The 23,442-nt window shown below is 42.2% G+C and overlaps 2 protein-coding genes across 3 annotated transcripts; one reads left to right on the top strand and one right to left on the bottom strand.

Moving 5' to 3' along the window:
• Positions 1 to 427: 427 nt before the first annotated feature.
• On the top strand, positions 428 to 4,970 carry dhrs7b (dehydrogenase/reductase (SDR family) member 7B). Its single transcript, XM_038697380.1, has 7 exons — positions 428 to 559; positions 1,790 to 1,975; positions 2,176 to 2,294; positions 2,487 to 2,697; positions 3,059 to 3,151; positions 3,246 to 3,398; positions 4,167 to 4,970. The coding sequence occupies exons 2-7, from the start codon at positions 1,822 to 1,824 to the stop codon at positions 4,370 to 4,372; spliced, it is 936 nt and encodes a 311-aa protein (XP_038553308.1). The 5' UTR covers positions 428 to 559; positions 1,790 to 1,821; the 3' UTR covers positions 4,373 to 4,970.
• An 861-nt stretch (positions 4,971 to 5,831) lies between these two features.
• Positions 5,832 to 22,737, bottom strand: cramp1 (cramped chromatin regulator homolog 1). 2 transcript variants are annotated; one of them, XM_038697359.1, is made up of 20 exons: positions 22,630 to 22,737; positions 20,485 to 20,861; positions 18,601 to 18,803; positions 18,351 to 18,504; positions 17,615 to 17,698; positions 17,374 to 17,422; positions 17,069 to 17,154; positions 16,291 to 16,414; positions 15,199 to 15,280; positions 14,105 to 15,049; positions 13,626 to 13,803; positions 13,066 to 13,238; positions 12,874 to 12,948; positions 12,537 to 12,618; positions 12,166 to 12,276; positions 11,475 to 11,632; positions 10,401 to 10,587; positions 9,967 to 10,131; positions 8,912 to 9,057; positions 5,832 to 8,123 (listed from the first exon to the last, which is right to left on the bottom strand). In XM_038697359.1, exons 2-20 carry the CDS (start codon positions 20,858 to 20,860, stop codon positions 8,010 to 8,012), a joined length of 3,492 nt encoding a protein of 1,163 aa, XP_038553287.1. In that variant the 5' UTR covers position 20,861; positions 22,630 to 22,737; the 3' UTR covers positions 5,832 to 8,009. The 2 variants fall into 2 exon arrangements, with proteins under 2 accessions (XP_038553287.1, XP_038553279.1); XM_038697351.1 differs by lacking the exon at positions 22,630 to 22,737 and adding an exon at positions 21,243 to 21,403.
• Positions 22,738 to 23,442: the final 705 nt, after the last annotated feature.

Below are 23,442 nucleotides of genomic sequence, written 5' to 3'. Positions count from 1 at the left end.
TTATGGCATGAGCGGAGACGGCAACACTGAAGCAGACGGACGATTGCTCAGAGGGACGGCCTGAGACAACCTCATCAGTTTGCTGATGTGTGGCCAGAGCTGGCTATCTGTCAGCTGACCCTACTGTTCACACCAGTGCTGATCCCAAGGAGTTGGGCTGATTAATGGGCTGGCTGTTTATCAACTATTTTTGGGGGGCACAGGGATGGGCCAGTCATCATAAAGAAGATATTATTCATTAGGAGGACAGGTCAGTATTTCTCATCTGACAGCCTGGATAAAAGCTAAATCCTTCTCCTGTTATTACCCAGACTAATTTCTCATTTCGTTTTATTATAGGAGATGTGACGCCCTCTTCGTTGCTGCACACATTAAATTCGCCAACTCTGCCTCTGATTAGCTTAGCCTGACGATGACGTAATTCCCTAGCCGTGATGGTAATCCAATCAGAGACAGAGGAGGGCGGGTCACTCCTTTAGTAGGATTTGCACCACCAGTCAGACGATCCCGGAACTGCACGAGTCACGCTGCTGTTTTGAACAACAAAACAGTAATTTGGGTAAGCTATAACCACTGTAGTACATGAGTGAGTGGTTTATTACAATGTGGAAGCTAGCTTACGTTAGCATTAGCGTCCCTAGCCATTCACATTTGAGTTCTACACACCTGACGTTACCCTGCATGTGCAGTGCATGCTAACCCTGCGCGTTGTCATATGCAGGTTTGACACATATTTTGCTTTGTGAAATGTAAAAGTAGACATGGTGGGTACCCGTCACTAAATGTGAGACTCAGTTCCGTATAAATGTGTGTATTTATGCAGCATGGTGCTCCAACATGTAGTCAAATCAAATAATCTACTCTGGGGAAAGCTGTAGTGTAAGCATGAAGTTAATGTGATGTTAGATGGTCGAGTCATTCGGCTCGCTTGGATTAGGTACAGCTGCAAGGACATTGTAAAGCGTACACAAAGTAATTCAGAGTATGTACAATATCCAACTTGTTTAGGGACAAATCAGCATGTATTAATGCTATGTGGAGTATTATAATTTCTTACTTCTCTTTGTACCTCTAAATATACCTCTGAGGATATGTCGCTACTATTAGTATGGTACTGAGGTCTATAACTTGACTGAATGTCAAATTATTTTATTAATTCTACTCTTTAGCCTACTTCATTTTGAGGTTCCATTTTTGAAAGAAGTTTCTCATGTTGCTTTCATCTGAGAGTGTGTGCATGCTCATTATGTGGTAGTACTTGTCACTGTTGCCATGCTGGTTGTTTGAGTTGTGCTTTGGAAACAAGACAGTGGGAGCTTACCTAAATGCACTGAACATTAAAACATTCACAATCCCTTTTGGCATGGGGACTTGAGAGCTTATGGAAGGCATATGTCAAGGTCACACTGTGGCTTGTTAAAAGCCCTATTTGGTGTTTTTATTCATCTTTAATCCAAAAGTGTGTGAACTAAAGGATAATGCTGCAATAAGCCATTGTTTTCATGATCAAATATACTATCTGTCATTATTTGCTTACTTGGCCTGATGTTTAGCTAATAAAATCCCAAAGTGTCCACTGTGAGGATAATATGAACCTGACAAAACAAAGCAAAACATGACAGATTTGTCAAATCTGACAGCGATATACTAAGTGAAAATGTTCTGTTATAAAGAGACATTTGTTTGGCAGCTTTTCTGTACAAGAGCAATGGATTTGAGTGTTGTAATATTAACAAATGCAGTTGGGAAAAACTCTTCCTAGCTAAATTCTTTGAGCTTGTGTCTCCAGGTAACGCGTGTGGAGCAAGGAGGGTGAGTGCCATGGAGCGGGTCATGGGGGGGGGAGTGTTTCCGCTGATGTTAGCAAGTGCGGGGATCTTGCTGCTTTATCGGATACTTGTTCGCCTCAGACCAGGAGCTGCTCTGCAGGATGCTGTGGTGGTCATCACAGGGGCCAGCTCTGGACTGGGAAAAGGTCGCCTTCTTGTTCATTTCCTTTTCTATTCAGCTTACATGTAGATGCTTGATATGCAACGTTTCATTTCCATTGTGTAGTGCTAAGACAATGTACAGTAACATGTTTCAGTGTTGTGGTGCAAGTGCTAAAGTGCAGTGTTTTGTACTAGTACGGCATGTTAACACCATGTAAAACAGGTGTGTGTTTTTGTGTTCTAGAGTGTGCACGGGTCTTCCACGCTGCAGGTGCACGACTCGTGCTGTGTGGACGAGATGCAGCCCGCCTGCAGCAGGTGGTCCAGGAGCTTACAGCAAGTTCAACAGGCTCACAGCAGCAGGTGTGTACGAAGCCAATGGTCTGATCTGAGATGTTTTCCATGACAAGAGTACAGTTTATATCTCAACTCCGTGTGTCAGCAATTTCATCTACTTTTAACTTCCTGGAATCATAGAATTATTCAAAGCAGTTAGGATACAGGTGTAGACAGATGCTTTTAGCTCATGCGTGTGCTGTTCTGTTCAAACACCAGACTTGCACTCCCAGCACGGTTATCTTTGACCTGGCGAGCACGGACACAGTGGACAGAGCTGCAGAGGAGATCCTGAAATGTTATGGGCAAGTGGATGTCCTCATTAATAATGCTGGAATCAGTTATCGTGGCAGCATACTGGACACCCACCTCTCAGTACAGCGGGATGTTATGGAGACAAATTACTTTGGGCCCATTGCTCTTACTCAAGGTAAGTGAGGAGCGCAGCCTGGACTGTGGAACTTTTAATAGCTTTTGGTTGCCAGATCGGAGCAGGAAATTGTGTTAGAAATTCAGAAACATGTAGGGTGGCAAAACCCTACATGTTTCTGAATTTCTAACACATTGTTTAAAAGGTCTTATAATAAAAACTCTAATGAATTGGGAGTCAATGTTATGCTGCTGAACATCTCATATGATGTGTGTGGCTTTGGTTACACAAGATGGTAAGGAAAGGAAGTGACAGAGGCACAAGAGAGCTAGAGTTTTATGGTAATTTTCAGCTTTCCTAGGAGAGAGCGCAATATTTACATCTGTCTCCACACACTTGTTCTTCTTTCCTCCAATCACAGCTCTTCTGCCCTCCATGGTTCGCCGGCGCAGTGGCCACATTGTTGTCATTAGCAGCGTCCAGGGCAAGATAGCCATTCCTTACAGATCAGCTTGTAAGTTTTCTTTATTGACTTAATTAAAGCAAAGAAATACCCAAGAGGTTTTTCAGTCTGTGGGACTGATAGTTTGTACACGTTTGTTTGTCAGATGCAGCCTCTAAGCACGCCACCCAGGCCTACTTTGACTGCTTACGGGCCGAGATCGAGCGCTACGGGATTCCAGTGACCGTGATCAGTCCTGGGTACATCCGAACCAACCTGTCGGTCAACGCCGTCACAGGGGACGGCTCCAAGCATGGAGGTGAGGCAGTGAAACACGTGTCTGACTGTGTTTACACTAACAGTAAGATAATATCAATTGGTGTGACAAATATGCAGATGGTGTGTGGCAGACACTTTTCTAATGCCCTTTTCTGGGTTCCTTTCTCTTCTGCCGTTTTTCTATTGTAGGAAACGGTTAGGAAAATTAACCAAGTACAGAATGCAGGGAACATAAAGATACCTATAAAATAAACAACTATATTTTTATAATCACATCTGGTTAAAATTAAAAAAAGAAACAAAAGGAGAAAAAAACAAGTCCACATATAAATACTGTATACGTATATACACATGCATGTGCATGTATTTTATATACTGTATTCTTCAAAAAATAAACATTTTTGGTGCTTTATTCATTAGTCTAAATAGCTTTATTAATGTTGCCATGTTCTAAACACATCACTGTACTTATAGTATGGTCAGTTTGTTAAATTAACATTTGATTGAAGACGGGGTGCAAGGCAAGTTTATTTGTATAGCACATTTCAACAACGATGCAGTTTGAAGGGCTTTACATAAGACATGAAAAGACATTAAGACGAAAGATAAAAGAAACACAAGGTGATGTAAACAAGAGACATACGTAGGCTCAAAATATTTGGATTAAATAGATATAAATAAGCTAAAATGGAATAAAACAGTAATAAACAAAATGAAAAACCACAAGACGAGAAGAACACCATCCCAGTATATGAACATATTTCTGTGTTAGTTTCCCAGTATCGTTGATGCAACATGTTTCTTCCAGTTTTGGATCAAACCACTGCAATGGGTCGTGACCCCAGGGATGTGGCTCAGGCGGTTCTGAAGGCTGTCCGTCAGAGGAGCAAAGATGTTGTTTTAGCAGGACCCATGCCCAATCTGGCCATCTACCTCCGCACTCTGTGGCCAGCGCTCTTCTTCAAACTCATGTCCTCTCGCGCTCGCAAGGAGCAGAAACCTAAAGAGGAGTGACGCAGCAGCAGGTGAGCAGCAAGAGGCTCACATTACAGGCACACAGACCAAAACAAGAAACCGAGTCACATGGAGGCCAAAGGGGACAGGATGTGGACATATGCAGCTCTTTGCCATAATATGTTTGTTTGCACTGTTAACTAATGTAGCATCTAAAACAAACCACAAATCTGTGTAGCAACAGGACTTTATGGTGAGTGGTTTTATTGTATTGACTTAAATCTGCAGTTGACCAGGTTAGTAAGACAGTGTTGTTCAGCTATTGCTGTAATTGACTTTTCATTAGACTAAAGCTGTGCTGTAAAGGACAGGATATGCTGTTTTTTAAATTGACTTATTGGATTTGGTTTACAAATTAAATGTTCAAACTGTTTTCCTTATGCAGGAGAATGAATGTTTAACTTGTCGATGTTAGTACAGCCTAAAAAAAGACAGATCTAATTTGCAAACATTTCACTATACTACAGTCCATCTGATGCTGTAGTAGAAACAAGTATGAGAACATAACCAACATGCAGGATTTGATATTGTATGTGCCGCTTTGGCTACCACAATGGTTGCAGTCAGACTACAACACATACTATGGTTAAAAAAAGAATTTTGTGTCTTGTGTCTTTCTTAAAGAGGTGTTACAGCACCTGACATATTTCTGGGTCATCTGTACCATATTATAATAATAATGCATTACATTTATATAGCGCTCTATCATGGAAACTCAAAGCGCTTCACAGTGAAGTTGGGGGAACTCACCTCAACCACCACCAATGTGCAGCCATTTAGCGCCAGAACGCTCACCACACATCAGCTTGAGGGAGAGAAACATTGAGCCAATTACCATGGGGGATGGCCAGATGGTAAAAACCAGGTTGGGAATTTTTGCCATGACAGCGGGGAACCCCCTACTATTTGCGATAAGTGACTTGTAATTACCACAAGGAGTCAGGGCCTCGGTTTAACGTGTCATCCGAAGGACGGTAGCTTCTACAGCAGCGTCACTGCACTGGGGCATTTTTATTAGGACAAGTGGGAAGAATACCCCCTACTGGCCCTCCAACACCTCTTCCAGCAGCAACTTTTCCCAAGAGGTCTCCCATCCAAGTACTGGCCAAGCCCCAACCTGCTTAGCTTCAGTCATTCAGCAGTAGCAGGGCTTATGTTGGTATGGCTGTTGGCATTTTCATATGGCACAAACTGGAAATGATTCTCACAACAAAGTGCTTTTAAAAGAGGTGGAGGAAGGAAATTCTGCTCATCTCTGTCCAGAAAAAAAATTTGATTTCCTGTTTGAGTTGAGCAGTTTTATCACTTAATTTCAGTAGTCCAGACTCATTTAATTCAACGGGGTCCACTATCTCTGGAAAAGCTGTAAACCTTAAAGTTTAATAACCCAGAGGCCTCATACTGTGCTGTGCATTTATACTGGTTTTACCACAAAGTACACACAATGAATACAATGTTCTGTTTTTTAACTATCTTTATACACAGAATAAAAACACCTTTTTATAAACTGAAAACTTTAAACAGGTTTTTCCTTTTTAGATGTCATCTTAATATTAAGTTAAACAGAAAACATTTTTTTCTGAAATGTTAACAATAAATAGTCCAAATAACAATTTACATTATATTACAAAAGCGCAGTGAATACTGGAATTGACATTTGTACAAACAAATCCTTCACTAACAAAAAAAACCCCATTCCAGATTGAAAAGCCTACTGTTTATTCCTTATTAAGAATCATCTTCATTGTTTCTAGTGGGAGAAGATGAAGCCTTTCTATCAGACGACGGAGAAATGTCACAAGAGCTTTTATATTGTAGAGTCAAAGCCCCCAAGGTGCTTATTAAGGAGACCAGCGTTTTAAATCCCATTTTTGGAACGGCAACAAAAACTCTCAGATAAGAAGATAAACATGTTGACGAGACAAAATGTTCACAATACTGCATTTAGATGATGCTGGTTAATTGAAATTCAGAGAACATCCGGACTGTGTCCACACATAGTACGTGTATATTTGCCGCGAGTGCATCGCAGTGGTGAAACTACATGTGGAAAGAAAAGAGAGAGAGAAGAATCCATTTACCTTTTTAACTTAATCACACACAGAGTGGGCCGGCGTTAAACGGGATGGTGAACATGTTTAGAAGCCAATCATGTTGACATTAGCCATAGTGTTTGTCAGCATCCAGTATCAGTACAAGTCAATGGGGAATTAATGTTTTGAGCACAACCAATCAGAAGGTTTTACTAGTGATTTGATGAGTGTCAACTATGTCTTTAGTGTTTGATTTCTTTACATACTTCTGACTGCTCGCTCTCCTGGAGCTGAAACGGAGTGTAACACTACTGCGAACTATTAATGGTACCCAAGACATTTTGAATTTTAGTCAGTCTGTCAATGAAAACCAACACATGATTGGTCACATTATGGGGTTATGGGTGCCTGGTGTTCTGTCCTTGACTGCAAACGGCTTGTTTGAAGTTCAATATACAAGCGAGAGGAAGTAAAGGTTAAATGAGCAATGTTATTTGTTATAACTAAAGTAACTGAGTGAAAAGATCCATGTGACAAGGTTATTTAAAATGAGACGAAAATGAAATGTAACATTGGGTATACCATTTAAATGTTCAAAAGAGAAACGGCAAGTGAAATCTAAATAAGTATGTGGAAGAAGAACGTTTTTATACCTTATCGACCTCTTTATGCAACAACAAACCAACCTGAAGACCATTGCATCTCGACATACATTAAAAGTGATCGAAGCAGTCGGCGATGGACATTAAATTCTGATATGATTTCAGCACAACATTCAAGGGTAGTAAAAGCTGCAGATTACATCTGTAGAGCTACTACCAAATGTAGTCAACCAACAAAAAGCTGCCATTTTGGATGTGACCATAAGAAATGACAAACCTGATTCCAAACACGCGTGGCAGACTGTTCCTAAAATGCAACCAATAAAACCTGAACTGATCAAGAGCACATGAAAAGGAGGGAAGTATCAATTGATTTCACTTCTACCTGCCACGTTGTGCTCTACTTTTGCAACTGAGGCCGCAGAAACAGCTTTATAGAAACTATGAGAAGTATCTCATGACATTCCACCTCTTTCTCACTGCCATTAATTTCAAAATCACCCCCCAGCAGCTGTTTGCTGCTGGGATCTGAACTGCACATTGTTGTGGATTTACACATTTTGGGAGTTGATCTGAGAGAGTAGAAGACAGACAGACAGACACAGACACACACACACACACAGCAGGAAGAGACATCAAAGATCAGTGAAAATATTTTGTTCAGATATGGCATAGTATTTTCCTGTACATGAGGTTGTGTTTTGTAAACGCATTAGTTTTTCTAAAGTGTTTGTTTTTAAAGGGCATTTCACCGTATAGAGCAGTTCAGCGAAACCAACTCGTTTTGAACTCTGAACAATGGTCAAGCTTCACTATTATTATTGCACTTTTACAAAGAGGGCAGGGATGGCTTTAGGGGGCCCACACAGCTGTCTTTTCTCCAAAGAAGAAGCGACAGCGTGGCACAGTCTAGACCGAGAGGAGGAAACCTCTTCTCTGATCGCTCGGCAGCTTGTGTCCCTCCAGATGGCTGTGGATCGGTGGAGCCCGGTCTGCTCTTCTTTAGGGTGGTGGGATGGAGGGCTCGGTCACAGCCAGTTCCTGAGCCAGGTCATTGAAGCGAGCGATGTAGTCCACGCTGCTCTCACTCATCATACAAGCAAGCTGAGAGTCCATCTGCAAGCACAACCAAAGAGCGTTTATTATACAGCAATGGCAACAGCCTCAACAGCAGCAAAGATGACTGAATAAATATAAAAATCCCATTTTCCCACCCAAGGACTTCTGGTATTTAAATTTTGCTATATACGCTTATTTACTTTCTGGGGGAGCGTTAGATGTGAAGATAAATACCACTCATGTTTGTCTGTTAAATATAGGGCTTCAGCCAGCAGCCACTTAGCTTAGCATAAAAACTAAAAAGAGGGCAAACAGGTAGTCTGACTCTGTCCCAAGATAATAAAATCCACCTATCTCCCAGCCAAGAAACTGTTTGGGCATAACCCCCCCCGGTAAAATGTTGAATTTAAGTTTCTACACTTTTTTAAAGGTGATGGTAGGAGGATTTTATTACCTTTGGACTAGGATTTGGAACCAAAAACCAATTTCAAATTAGAACTGAATCCAAAAGGCCATGAACTGAGTACCTGTTAAAACTTTTTTTAATTTCAGCTCTGCTTATAAACTCCTAAAAGCAATAACCTTTGATTGCTATAAACAAAGGAAACATATCAACAAGGACCTGTCTACGTTATGCTGAAACGGAGGGTCTGCTGGGGGCTTTCCGGCTCTGCAGGTCGGTGATATTGCAACTAGTGATGGGTAAAGTAGTTATTTTCATGGAATCATAAGAATCAGTTAATTAAAAACTCTTGACAAGTGAGTGGTGAGGTGTATTTATCAAACAATGACTCAATACAAACATTCTTTCCACTTGAATGTTCCTTAATGAGATCTGAACTTACTTCTGCAACATCAGGAAGGCCACGGGACTGAAAGGAATCATGGGAGTTGCAGTCCAGGAGGCTAGGACCAAGCAGAGCTGTGCCACTGGAGGGGCCAGAGGGGGTTAGGGTGGTCCGCCTGCCCTTATCAGGAGAGACCATGCTGGCTGGAAGGTAAAGAGGCAGGGAACAGGGAGAGGATGAATAAAGAGGACAGCACACATGAAGAGTGGAAACAACATCGCTCCAAGAGGAAGTCTGCAGCTGTGTCAGTGTTGCTGTGTTTAATAAGATAATGAATATGTGAAGGCAGGAGTTATTTGTAAAGGTTTACTCTAAAATTTGTTACTGTGTTAGTGGCTTTATTTGTTTGTCTGACACGTATTTAAAGCTGGCATGTGCTGGTGTTAGAGCCCAGCCAATAGGAGCAAATTGCAGATATCAGTGTTTGTAACAGCCGATAAGTGACAATTAAAAAGAAAGAGAGACAGAAGTCGGATCTCCAATATACGTTATGAGTGTTGTTGCATATTTTGTCCACCAGACACTGGCAACACCTGTTTGGAGGCCAAAATTCACCGCAAAACACAGCAATCAGCGGACATCATGCTGAAACCTTTGTTCATTTTCTGTATTGTTGTTTATTTTTAAACTGCATTATGTCATGTTATCTTGGTGAGGCGCCACAACTACACAAAATATGTCAGTGATAATCTTCTGAAAAGGTTTTCTGAAAAGAAGAAAATCAGCTAATATATCAGAATATCGGATTTTAAAATCCTCAAATATCAAAATCGGTATTGATCTTAAAAATCCTATGTTGTTCACGCGCTAATTGGTCAATTTGACAAAGTTTTGATATTTCAGACACAACACGGGTCGTCTGTGTTTCCAGCATTAGAATTTTCAATGATAGACAAAACCAATCATATATCAATAAGTTGATTTTAGAGTTTTCATTGACACAAGCATCAACTCTTTGACAGGAAGCACACAGTAGACTTCAGTACAGCTATAATTTAATAATAAACACATTTGGAAAATTAGTAGTAGTATCTGCACGTGTAAAGACTTACAGAGGAGGCATCCCAGTGTTGAGTCTGATGAGTCGCTGGGGTACCACTGGGGGTCGTGGCTGGGCGATGGGATCCAGCCTCTGGACGGGCTGACTGAGGGAGACGTGGCCAACAGTTTGGAGCCGTCGTTGCTCAGCTTGGCTGAAGAGAGTGTGGCCTCCTCACCTGTAGCAGCCATTCCATTATACACACCATGTTCAATGAGCCTGACATCTCAGAAGTTTAGTTTGTTGCATGTCAACAGGTTCTTTCTACAGAATACTCACACATATGTCCCACATGCAAGACAACCTCTCATGAGAACGCAAAACCGAACCCTGTCGGTGTGGGCTTTAATTTAATGCTAATGCCCGTCTGCAATTTGTAATTTTTTTGCAGAAATACTTCCAAATATTTCCACACACATGTTGGCATGTAGGATATAACAGACGCACCATAGTGGGCAGAGTTGATGGCGAGCTCAATGATGGAGTCACTGATGTGTGTCTGAGGTTCTCCGGGGGCGAGAGCCTCTTCAGGGGGACCGGGGAGAGAGATGTCCAGGAGCGAGGCTACACTTGGCGGAGAGAGGAGAGAGTCCCCACCACCGGTCGCTCCAGGAGATGGTGGAGGCACACCATTCTGTCAAAAAAAGAACAAGTTGAACACTTAAATTGGGGCTGTTTTGTTCGCTCAGCAGAAAATAGCCTACAAAAACCCAAACCTCGCTGGACAATAGGAACACTCAGGACAACAACACGCAGGGCACTGACAAACTACACTAGTCACAAGTCAACCTTCAGGCTTGAGTAGAAATGTGCAAAAGACTTTTTTTAACTGTTGTGGGTCCCAACTCAACATCAATATGTTGTTGTTTCTTATAAACAATAACACACATTTCCTGCAGTCAGCCATCATGTTATTCTTGTGCCTCTTCACCCTCACAGTAAAGCAGTTATCCTTTAACACCACGGCGCTGTAGGTTGTACTGTACATTATCCTACCAAGATGTGACTGCATTCATGTTGAACTGCAGATATTTAGCCTCAACTTTAACCAGCTCTGATCTGGTGTTCAGTGAACGGTAGTGATAACCACTATACCGAATCATCACTTTCTCATCACGTCTGATTGTATGTGATCAGAAATTTGTTTGATATTTAGACAGATACCTACTGAGAATCCCCAGATGAGAATAGTTTGATGTTAAATGTGGTAACCAAAATGGTCATGGTGTTATCTACCACTACTACAAGAAATTCACTAGCTGTTAATTAAGTTACGCTTATTCCAATTAAACAAGTAAGAAAAGTCCATTAGTCCAAGAGTTATTGGAGTGTTGCCATGCTCTGGTTAGTAAGAGTACTTATAAAAAGGCACCGTGTTAACTGTCTAGACAGAAAAATGCAATAGCCATTTAGCATAACTGTGAGGAAGAGACATTAAACGAAAGTATGTGTAGACTCCAAGTGAGGCAAAGCTCCTTGTCTGTATCATTGTGTGTGTGTATGCAAGTGTGTGCTGCTGACCTCTGGGACATTGTGCTGGAGGAGTTGGGAGTCTGGTTCAGCATCAACAATGGGTGTGGTGGCGAGCAGGGTGCCGTTATCAACCGCGGGAGAGTTCAGCTCCCGACAGGGACTGCCAGGGATGATACCTGCAGACTTAGCCGCCAGGTCAATAGCACCTGAAAGAGTATTAACAGTTTAGAAACAAAGGGGATTTGTGACATCAGATAAGTATTAACGATAACTGAGGCTAGCATGTGAACCGTACAAAAAGAAAGTGAACTTCAGCAGTTAAACTCAGCAACAGCTTGAATATAAAAATTGAGAAAAAACCCCGCTCTTCCTCTGGGACAAGTGTAGCTGGAAGAATACTCTTTCAAAGAAGTCAATCATTGTCATATATTTTGCAACAGGAACTGGATTTCAGATAAAAATCCAGAGATCCTTGGAACAGTGTCTTATACAAAAGATAAATAGGTCAACTGATTTGTAATGTGAATTACTTTGAATTTCAGAGGACAAAAATGTATTAGTCTCTTCAAATGATTTTATATTGTTGTTTATGTGGTCTTCATGTTTTGTTGAGCTAATTTAGTAAAGGAAAAAAAAAAAGCATACTTAAACATGTTTCAATCAATTATACTCAATCTAAGCTTTTAACAGAGTTTTAATAAAGCAGAAAAATAGAAGAATTAATAAAAGCAGTACATACTGGAGAGCTGGCTGGATGCTGCAGAGCTGGACGTTGCAGGGGAGGCCTTGGACAGGAGGGGGCGGGGGGGAGGAGCCAGGCGAGTGTGGATTGGCCGAAATGATCCAGTTCCTGAGGGAAGGAACAGGAAGTGAGAGAGCGGGAGATTAGCAGAGAAATGACATTTTGTTATGTTCAAAGAGCTCATCAGCTGAGTGTTTTACTAACGTTAACACACAAATTAGCATATTCAAGTGCTTACAATTAAGAACTCAAGAATGATGTAGTGTAAATTTAACAGTTTTACACTACAGGGAATAACACTCCTTTTAACATTTCCATCCTGTGCTGACAAGAAACTCTACTTTAAGATCCTGATGTCTGCAGAGTACCTGTGGCAGAGGAGTTGGAGAGGATGGAGAAGGAGCAGACATGCTGAGGAGTATCTCCTGTTGTTCGGGGTAGGAGTGTTCGCTGCGGACAAGACAGAAGCAACGGAACTAAATGCACAGCTTTAAACTATAAAGACCTTTACAGTTCAAACATTCAGCTATATATTTTTTAATTCAGACTTATATTTTGTTTTCATCAGGTGTTGAACATGTATCATACAATATTCTTTGTCACAGCCCTCGAATGGAACAGTTTTTACCACTGTACAAACCAACGGAGATGCTGTTCATTGCAATACCACAGATAAAGTTAAACACCCTTCTGTTCATCTCTTACCTGAACTACAAGTGGCTTCCGAAGTTGTCTGTTTCGAGGTTTTCTCTGTCTAGAACAGAAAAGATCTGACTGCATCTGCAAAAAAAAAAAAAAGAAGAACCATATTAATATTTGTGCATACTCTGATGGATGATATGCCAATTAAATTTTTGTAGAATAGGATTATAAAATATCCGCATTGCTTGGTCTTACGCTGATAGAGTCAAGCTGCTGTCTGAAGGCGAGCTCAGCTTCCTTGTTGGGGGAAAACATTCTGTTGTGCCGCGAGCTGTTGGGGGGCAGCGTGGTGGGAACTGCAAACACACCGCCTTCTGAGTCGCTGCCTGCAGTCGATCCCAGCAGAGAGCGGGGGAGGTTGCGTCCACCTGAAGAGGTGAGGGACAAGAAGGAGATGTCATGTGAGGAGCGCAATTTTGCCATTACAGCCATTAAATAGCATCCTGTGATTCTTTGTCAAACAAAAACAACTACAGAACCATCAGCATAAACACACATTATCAGTAATATCAGCAGGCTTACATGGGCCAAGAAATAAAGCTGGTATGTGGGAGATTATTAATGATTAATCATAAAGCCTCCTAACTGGTTTTTGACAAATCAACTTACTCCCAAACAAAAGACAATTTTGATGTACAAAAACCAAGTAGTTACAGTGCTTAAGACAGCAGCTTTGGTATAGAGAATCAGCGACATGACAAGGTGAACACGCATTTAGTGCCCGTATTAGTGGCCTCAGAGTTTGTGAAAAATACCTGCGGCTCCAGTGTTAGGCAGGTGTAACCTGGCACCTCGGACCGAGGCTTGCTGCCGGCCACAGCTGGGGCTGCGAACACCTGCAATGAGACCCTTCCCTGGAGGTGTGAGGGTCTGGTTTTGCTCCTCCTGGTGGGTCTTGAGTGGTGATGTGGCTGTGGAGCACAACTCTGGAGCCTGAAGGAGAGGACACAGTAATGACACCATCTGCTCTACATGTGAATTTCTAAATAACGTTTTTTTCTTTTGTGTGTACCCTTAATCTACACGTGGAGGATTTGTTGTGGATGAATTCAATTAGCAGCGCAATTTTAGGATTTTGTGGGGGAAAATGCAACCTGCATACTGCCGTCCTATTGTGTCATGTGAAGGACCACTTTAAAACAATATTTATTTGACATTAAAAGTTTTGTGCAAAAATACAAGCTAAAATTGGTTTCTGGCAACCAGCAACATCATTGTAAGAAGTAATCCCTACCAAAGGTTTAGGATTGACCTCAGTGGCAACCAGCTTGAGCAGGCAGCGCAAAACGCGCTGTGTCCTGTTGGGCTTGGGCTGTGCCAAGGCTTGTCCGTTTTCTTGGTTGTTGGAAGGAACTGCAATGGGCTGCCACTCATACTCCAGCAGCAGCTTGCCAGGCTTCCCAAACATCAGGTAGAGCTCAGCCAGGGTGACGTTGTCTGCGTCACGGGCACTCCAGCCATCCTCTCTGATCTGCTCAATGGCCCGTTCTTTGGCTGCTGGAGCAGACATTCCCTCCTCTGAGCCAGTCACTTGAGCTTTGGCTGGAGGAGTCTGATTGGCCTCTGGGGATGAGGTGCTGGTGTTTAGCTCCTCTTTGCACTGCTCCGATGAGCTTTCTGTGCCACTACACAACTTGTCCGTGCTTTTGGTCACTGCTAAACCACCACTGGATTCCACACCAGTACAGGACTTGACAACATCAGAGGGTCCCATCCCAGTTCCCTCTTCCCTGGGAGCCACAGTCTGCTGAGAGGAAGCAGGGACAGAAACAGAAGGAGGTCTCTTCTCCTCTACCTTTGCAGAACTGTCTTGTGAAGGGTCAGGGTTAAGGGGCTCAATTCGCCGACTATCACCCATTACAGTCACTGAAGCACCACCAACAGCAGCAGCGGTGCCTCCTCGTCCAGATTTGGTGCCAGTCCGAAGTGGTGGCGCCGTGTGAATACCCAGAATCTGGGCAGCTGGCAATTCCTTGGCGTTAGGCCGGTTCTTGCCGCTCTCCAGCCAGTGTACAGTGCAGGAGGCCTTGGAGTGAACCACACGTGCCACACCAGGCAGTGTGGTCAAGGTGCTGCTCTCAGCTGGGAAAAGAAAGAGCTCCTCCTGCTGTGATTTGCTGGGAGAAGCTGTGCTGGACTGGCCGCCCTCCAGAGCCTCCCTCTCCATGAGACTCTTAAGCTGAAGCGTCAGTGTCAAGGACTCAGACATAAGCAAACATAACAACATTTTTAAGAAGTTCACTGATCCACTGCCACATGAAAACTCTGCATCAAAACTCGCTGTTCCATTACGTTGCTACCCATTTGACAATTTTATAAAAAGGATACAATCCGCTGGTCATGGTACGCCCACTTCTGTTTCAGGAATTCAATGAGGCTGGAGACTTTCCTGTGGAGCTCCACCACCATCCTGTGTCAGAAAAAGACACAAAAACAGATAGTTGCTGATTTACAAACTGCTGAGGTAAGATGGTGCAGAACAACACTGGGCTGGGTTTAGGCTCCAAACATATGCAGCATTACTAGGTCTCACACAATGAATGACTTAGTACACATACACATGCAAAATATATATGTATAAATGAACTTTAGCGATTGATCTGGACAGGGCCGTTTCATGTTTTAACCCATTAACTACAAATGTACTACACACATGTATACTTAGGATTTCTGCTGACAATTTTTCAAAGCACACAAAAAGGTTTTATTTTTTTTTTTCCAATTACTTGTTTGGTCTATAAAATGTCAATGTCAGAAACGGTCATTCTGTAAAATGGTGATAAATGTTGATCAGTGTTTCCCAAGATGACATCCTCAAATATCTTTTTTTCACAAACCAAACATATTCAGTTTACTGTCATACGGAATTTAAGAAACCAGAAAATACTCAAGACTCAAACAGATAAATCGATTATCCAAATAGTTAGCGATTAATTACAAAAATAGTCAACAGCTCATCAATTATTCGAGTAATCATTGCTGCTCCTGTGGTTCTTCAGTTGCAAGCAGACACCACTTCTTGATGATACGTTCATACAGCCAGGTCCACAGTACATACGTTCATGCAAACATCTAAAAAATGGGATTAATTTGCCAAGAAGCATTGCCTTATTGAGCTGTGTGATTATGAAAATAATGGCTAACATGGACATGAATTTGTCTTTTCTTACATTAAAAAATATCAGGGAGTGAACAGGGAGTTTACAAAACAGTTCCTGCTTGCAACAGCAAACTTTTTTCCATAAGAAAGTATAGTATATGTTCATTGACTTTGAGCAATTAAGACATTTCTGCAGCCTGATGCTCATGCGGATCTGAAGTAAATGCAAATTTCTGCTTTAAAAATAATTAAGAAATTGCTTTTGAATTTTTGTTTGGTAATTAACTCCTCTCAGACATTAGTAGACAGGCATGCCTGACCTGAGGCGGGGGTTGTGGGCTAGACTCTGAACCCGGGCCCAGGAGTGGTTACTGCGTGGTTGGAGCTCCACTGCCACCTTCAAGGGTAGACGCACCGGCTTCTGGTCCTCTTCGTCACTCACTCCTGCAGGGAGGGACACAAAGACACAGTGAGACTGAATGGGAAACACCAACAAAGCTCTCATAGCAGAAAAGGTGCGTCTTATTTTTTTTTTTTTAGGTCAGTGGGATTTTGTGACAGTATGTGGTCATAAAATCAAAAACAAAAGCAGAGAAATGTCACAAATTCACAACACAATACTGAACCTAAAGAATCACAAGAGGACGACACGAACAGTACAATACAGCTGTGCAGTTGATTAAGAGACGAGTATGCTCTCTTGCAAGCTTTCATGCTTAATGGATTAGCTGGCAACAAAAAAAACAACAAAAGGCCCTTTGCTGAGACTTTTATTGGTATATCACTGAAAATAAACACTGGCTAGCGGTGGGATTCAAATTTCAGAAAACGATTTCTTCAAAACAGCGTCTCTTATTGAACAGAGGTGTTGATGGCAGCCGGTCACACCAGTCATCTCCATCATCTCCCTCCTGCTCCTCCTCCTCCGCTTCATTTTGCTCCCACGGAGTTACCATGGAAACGCCAGGAGCCCACACGCTGCCACTGTTGTTGCCAAAACCCCGCCCCCACAAACCCTGCGCCTCAACATCGCCGTGGTTTATATTTCCAGCACTGATGTTAGTTTACTTTGTGTGTTTAATGTGTGTTCATGCTCACCATCTGGGTCGCAGAGTTTCTTCAGTGCGCGGCACATGGGTGCTTTGATTCGCAAGTTCCTCCCTTTGGAGCGCACAGTGGTGGCCCTGGTTGAACAGACAGAGAAGCAATGAAAGGTTCAGTGTTTTTAAGGACAATTTTTCTAGATCACATTACAACATTTTGTGGAGCCCTGTGGTACCCTTCATGTATTTGCCATATGTCATCATGACCTCTGTCTGGTTTAGTCATTCATAGAAAGGGTGATGGGTGTATTTGCAGATGTGATGTGCCCCCCCCCCCCCCAATTTTTACTACGGACTTACCCTTGCTGGATGAGTTCGTTCAGCTTTGCCACGTTCTTATCATCCATTACTGCCAAAGACAAAACACAAAGCCCGAGAGACGTTTACAACATCATCTCTCAGTAGCAGTTATCCCCTATGACTGGGAGCATGCAGCGTTTAATCACATCCCTTGTGTGGCAAACTAACAGCAGAAAAACACTCGCACACAAAACAGCTTTAAGAAGGCAAGCATTCAGACACAGGTACAGCCTTCACTTACAGCCTCCAACTTTTTTGCGGAGCTCGGCGTAGCAGATGAGGCCATAAAGTTCTTGAGAGGATTTCTTCAGCACTCGGGAGTACACTGAGGAGGAAAGGTGGCACAAGTCACAAAACTGCTGTAACCAGCAACGCAGGAGGCACGTGTATGCTACATAAAGATAACACCAGTGACACTGAGGGCTCTTTGGGGTGGAAAGGGGCTCAAGCTTATCTGGAGAGGTTTTTTAACATATGCATTGGGACAAAGTGCCACCAAAGTGCTATATAAACATCAGCATAGGAATTGTTGACCTCGAATATATATGACTAGATAGAAAGAAATTGATATTCATAAAACCATTTTGATTCCAGTAAGTTATTTTTTTTTTTGCCATGACAGTGACAGAGGCAGCGTCAAAACACATCCACAAGGCCAGCCCTTATTCAACATGAACAAATCAAGATGTTTGAGCTGACAGTTTACAACTAGGCCTTGTTCTTATATTAAATAAACCAAATGTCCATTCCCATCATGACATACAGAGTATATAGTATAAACTAAAGGGCCTTTCAGCCTCCGGACACTTATGACTGCCATGTTAATTTTCCTGACAACTCTAATATACATAACAGATTAAGTGAGACAAGGTGAGCAAAAATTAGATGTGGAGCTCCAACTCTAAGGAATAAATTCTCTTCTACACTTCAACTTTGACTGAGACTTTTTGGGTGACATAGATAAAAGGGCAGCTCACCATTGGCAAAGTCAATGTGTTTGGAGATCTTGTGCCAGGTCCGGTAATAAAAGTGGCGGACCTGCTCCTTGTTCTTCACCATGTTGGCCGGCTTGCCTCTTTTCTTGTACTTCATTGCAATGTTGTTCTGAATAGCCTCAAAATCCTTCCCATGCTGGAGAACAGAGTGGGAGACATGAGTGGAAGATGTAAAAAAGATGCATTATAAGGAAACATTTTAAATGACAATCTATTTGTTTCTACCCTTTACCTCGTAGAGACCCTCAAAAAAGCTGTTTTTGTCCTCTGCGCTCCAAGACTCCCACTGTCGACGGGCCCTCTTCTGGTTACCAGCTTGCTCCTCCTTCTCGGCAGACCCTTGGCCCTTGGAGGCCTTGGAGACTCCTCCTGCGGAGCTGACAACGGGTCCCGACTGCCCCACTGCTCCGTGGGAGGAAGAGCCATTCTCTGCCCCTGTGAGACAGCAAGCCCCCAAATCCATCGGTCATGAAATAGTCAGTGAAAAAACACAACTTTAATACCAGAGTAAAACATGTAAGGATTGAGCCAAATGTTCTGGTTGACCGCTGTGGCTGTTTTGCATAGCTTTGGGGGGAAAAAATACAATTGTAGTTCTGAGGTGCGTGGTTTAGGAGATATTAAAATACATGCATACAAAGCCACCCACTGCCATTACACTGCAAAACCTGCAGAGCTTCCCCCGCTGTGGTCCAGCTCTGGCAATGTGGCAGGAAAAGCGATCAGTCCCTACAGCCAGGTCCACAGTACACAGGTCCAAAACCAACTCGTAGTGGGCTTTAATGGCCAAGCACAGAGCACAATGCCAGAAGGCAGTAAGACAAGCACAGAGACAGATGCTGCTGCAGCACTGCACTCTGTTAAGACAACTGTAGATTTTCATTTACAAATACAAATCTGTGTGGCTCATAGAAACACTTCTAGGTTAGTGCCTTTCAAAAGAGATGTGGACCAATATAGCATCATTTCAAATAAGTCGGGCTTCATTTAACTGGTCAACACTGCAATCTAAATATAAATTTATGAAACAATCACAGTTTCCTTCTGACAACAACAACAAACGAAACCTACCAGTCAAACCTGTCAGAGCAACTGTTCAATGAGCAATGTTCATCAATGTACTGTGGATGTTTACTCATGTCTGATCCAATTCAAATTAATTTATAAAGGCTTTTTTTTGACATGCTGTCATTGCAGAGCAGCATAACGCAGTAATAACAAAACAGATCCAGGTTTCTAGTAGCACTTCAATAATGAAGAAGTCACCTCAGTAGCTTTAGGTTTCTGGATATTATCATAATGTTGTCCACCTTTTTATGCATCATTTACATAGATACACTGAATTAAGACAGATGTCCATTGGTGTTTATCTATTTTTGTGATCAATAATCAGTCCTTCAGTGTGCTTAAAAGTCAAGTTATTTCTAGCTTTTATTTTTTTGCTCAGACAGTTAATCTAACGATTTAAATTTAATTCATCAATGTCAGTGTTTGAGAAACGCTAAAAAGAGAATACACCATTAAGGCATTTTTAGATGTTTGTTGCATCACTATTGTTTGTAGTGACATATATGAATTTATTTATTTATTTTGTGTGGTTTGGACCAGTGAGTCAATGAAACTGCTGGCTGAGGGCAATAAAGTTGCCCAGCTCTTTTTTTCTAATCACTAAAAATAATAATAATAAAGTGCAAGCAACTCTCTATAGTAAAGCAGCTTTCCTGTCCTGTCCTCACTCCCAGATTTATTTTTCCTACACTCACTTGTTAATGACAGTCATAACAGCCCGTTTTTAAAGCCATGATGGCAAGTTTCCAAGAAATAAGTGAAAATACCCATTTTACATGCTTATTGACATTTTAAATTCTGGCCTGTGTCTCCTTCCTTTCCAATACCACAGAAATGGTTCAGACAGGATGGTGTTGCAACTTTGGCTGGAGGAGCCAGAAAATCTACCCCAGGCACAACCCAGCCGAGAGTCAACACACGGCGACAAAAACAGCATCAGTTCAGCCGTCACTGATAAACAAACTGTAAACACACTCACAACTGAGAGCAGACCCCCCGCTAATCTCACCTATAAATACATGTCTCTAACACCGGTCACCTACGGTACCTTTCGATTTTGCCCCGCCATGTCCATTGATGGTCGAGCCGATTGAATCCTTCCGGATCCGTTTGCTCGGAGGTCGAACGCTTGATCGGAGAAAATGATGCTGGTCGTGACAAGGGGGGCCGGGCTCCGCTGAGGTCTGGGGGTGCTGGGCTGGGCCTAGTCCGGTTCGGTTCGGTGGAGAGGCGGGGAGGACCGGAGCTGAACCGGGGCTGAGACCCGTGGCTGATGGATTAAGAATTTCCACTCCGTCGTCTCCCTTTGTACTGCGCTCCTCGCTCGCCTGCTCTCCGCTCTCCTCCTCGTCGCAACCTTCGGGCTTTCTGGACGGATTCCTCCTCCCATCGACACCGATCCCCTCCCTGGAGCCCGGTGTCATGCTGCCAAAACACATTCAGGGGGAAATTGTCACATTAGCAGCAAAGCTTTGTGCAAAATTAACTTCTAAAGACGACGTTCACTGTCTCTCAACATGGCCGCCGCTGTTTGTTTCAAATCCCCTCTCCAGTCCCGACAAAACAACGCCAAATATATGAATTTAACGCCTTGAGATTAATAATATTCAACAACTCAAATAGTTTAGTAAGTGTCGGCAGTGTTTTACTAACTGTCTTTCGGCTCGAAAGGGCAATATTTTAGGTTGAATTTCAACTAAATTCAAATGCGAGCGCTTTTCAGTTTAGCGCCCTGCAGAAACGACAACGAAACCCCTCGGTGCAGTCGACCTCTAAATAAAGTGTTTATTTCAAACATAAATTTACCCATTTTCGTGCTCTTCGGTAGTAGACGACGTCTTCTTTCTCTTCACCATGAGTCCGACCGGTTAGATTGGCAAATAGTGACCAAATCGAGCATAATAAAACCGAGAGCGATCTCTCCGCTTTCTGCCCTCTCCTTGCTCTTGCTTCGACTGAGCTGAACTCTCTGCGCAGTTCAACTGTTTTCTATCAGCAACAACATTACTCAATGCCCCTTTGCAACAAGAAATAAAACTATAAAACCACTGACAAATAAGACATATTTACTGCAAGCACTGAAGAAGAATTTACTATATCGCGTGTCAGTTCAGCTCATCTGAATTGATGGGCATAGATAGTTTTATTAACAAGCGAGCAAGTGGACTTTGTCACTACGTCACCATCGCCTGCAGAAATTATGTCTGCAAAACAATTAATTTCACATACATCCTGCATCCTGTAAGGCTTTGTGACTATACTCTATATTTGCTAACATTACTATCGCCTCGTACAAATAATTAAATCACATTTCAATATCAGGAAGCTTTCAGGAAATATTATGAGCTCGGTGCACATCAAGACCAGCTGTACTACCTATATAAAACAGTGTTATAATGTGTAAACATAACAGCATGTATAATATCGTTTGCTCGGTTGTTATCCACTCTTTTATTTATTTTGAATGAAAGGGAAAGCTAAACAAAGACAGATTTATAGGACTAGAAGCTTGAGTATGAAAATGACGAGCGATGCCCCCCTTTCTACATTCAGACACAGCCTTTAAATTCCTGTTTTGTGTCATCCAAACACTAAATCTCATACCATCAGCTACAAAATACAACTGAACAGCAATCAGACCTGAAACTAAAGTTGATTAATATTTACTTTCGCTCCATGCAATATTACAACTACAAGCAATTGTAATGTTAATAGATGAATGTGACTGTCACTTATACCCAGAGGCCAAATATGATTTCAGTGTTACCTTAGATTAATCTAAAATATTACAACAACACAGTGAAATCTATTCAATAAAGTTAAATTGCATATTTCCCCTGCAATGTTACAGTCACAGCAGCCCAATGATTACAGTTGTCTAACCACTGATTTGATATTATACTAGAAAGCTGAAGTTACCAAGCAGGGCACTTTTAATAGTTGAAGTTATTGATACAAACACTTGCCGTTATCTTTACTGTATTACGCTGTATTACATGTAAACAAGAGTTGCCTCCACTCATAGCGTGGTACCTAGCATGGCTGCTGTTCTTAGCTAACATTAGCTAACGTTGACGCTACGGCAGTCAAATAAGCCTCATGTTACAAAAACCGCTTGTAACATGATCCTTATGTTATGCAGCTGCTCAAGCAGTTTGTTAGATGTATAACACTGTAAATGTTTAGTAATTACCTTAAGTGGAAGCCTGTTCGTGGTATTCCCAATCGAGACACAGGCTAGCATTGCTAGCAGACGGCTGTCGTCGGCTTGTTACCGATGACAGTTCCTGGGGCTCGGTTGCCCACGCGTTTGGGCACGCCCACTACAACTCAAAAACAAATCCTGTGATTGGTCAGAAAAACACGAGGACGACGGTTAAAATTTGATTGACAGAAGACTCCATCAATTGTTAGTGAGATGAACACTGCGAAGGACCAATGACTAGTGTCTTCCTGTCATGCCGTATAAATTTCCTGATTAAAAATTTCAAAATCCGAGGCCAATTTGATTTTTTTATTATCTAAACTTTTTGTCAGTAATTACGCATAATTTCAACGAATTTGGATCACCGCAACGGTTTTTTGTCGCACTAAAAATAAATTCCGCCCAGAAAGTGATTGACAATTTGCAGATCAAATCAATATGCGGAACTCAAAGGATGCGCTTGAATTTTATCCTGGAGTACACCTAACAATCCCCGGGCTACGCGGAACCCGAATTTGATATTTACGACAGGCAACCAAACATTAACTGCTACTAAGGTTACAAGCACAATGCGCCAGCTATAAAGCACACAAAATATGACACTAATGGGTTTTGATTCAATAGCACCTGCACTTTGTTGTTGATGGTACAGCAGACTCAGCCCACGTTGCGTTTAGCCAGGCCAGGCGCCCCGATGCTAAGAACAAGCATCACCGAGAACAGTGTACAGGTTCGGTTGGTTAACGTCTGTTTAAATGACCAACAGGGTGGAGTTGTAAGCTTTTTTTAATATACGAGATG

The sequence above is a fragment of the Micropterus salmoides genome, unplaced genomic scaffold (assembly GCF_014851395.1).
Source record: "Micropterus salmoides isolate LMB-PRFRI ecotype aquatic unplaced genomic scaffold, ASM1485139v1 Ms_hic_scaffold_10, whole genome shotgun sequence".
Lineage (NCBI taxonomy): Eukaryota > Metazoa > Chordata > Actinopteri > Centrarchiformes > Centrarchidae > Micropterus > Micropterus salmoides.
The sequence above is the reverse complement of the archived record's forward strand: the minus strand, read 5'-3'. Positions and strand labels throughout refer to the sequence as shown.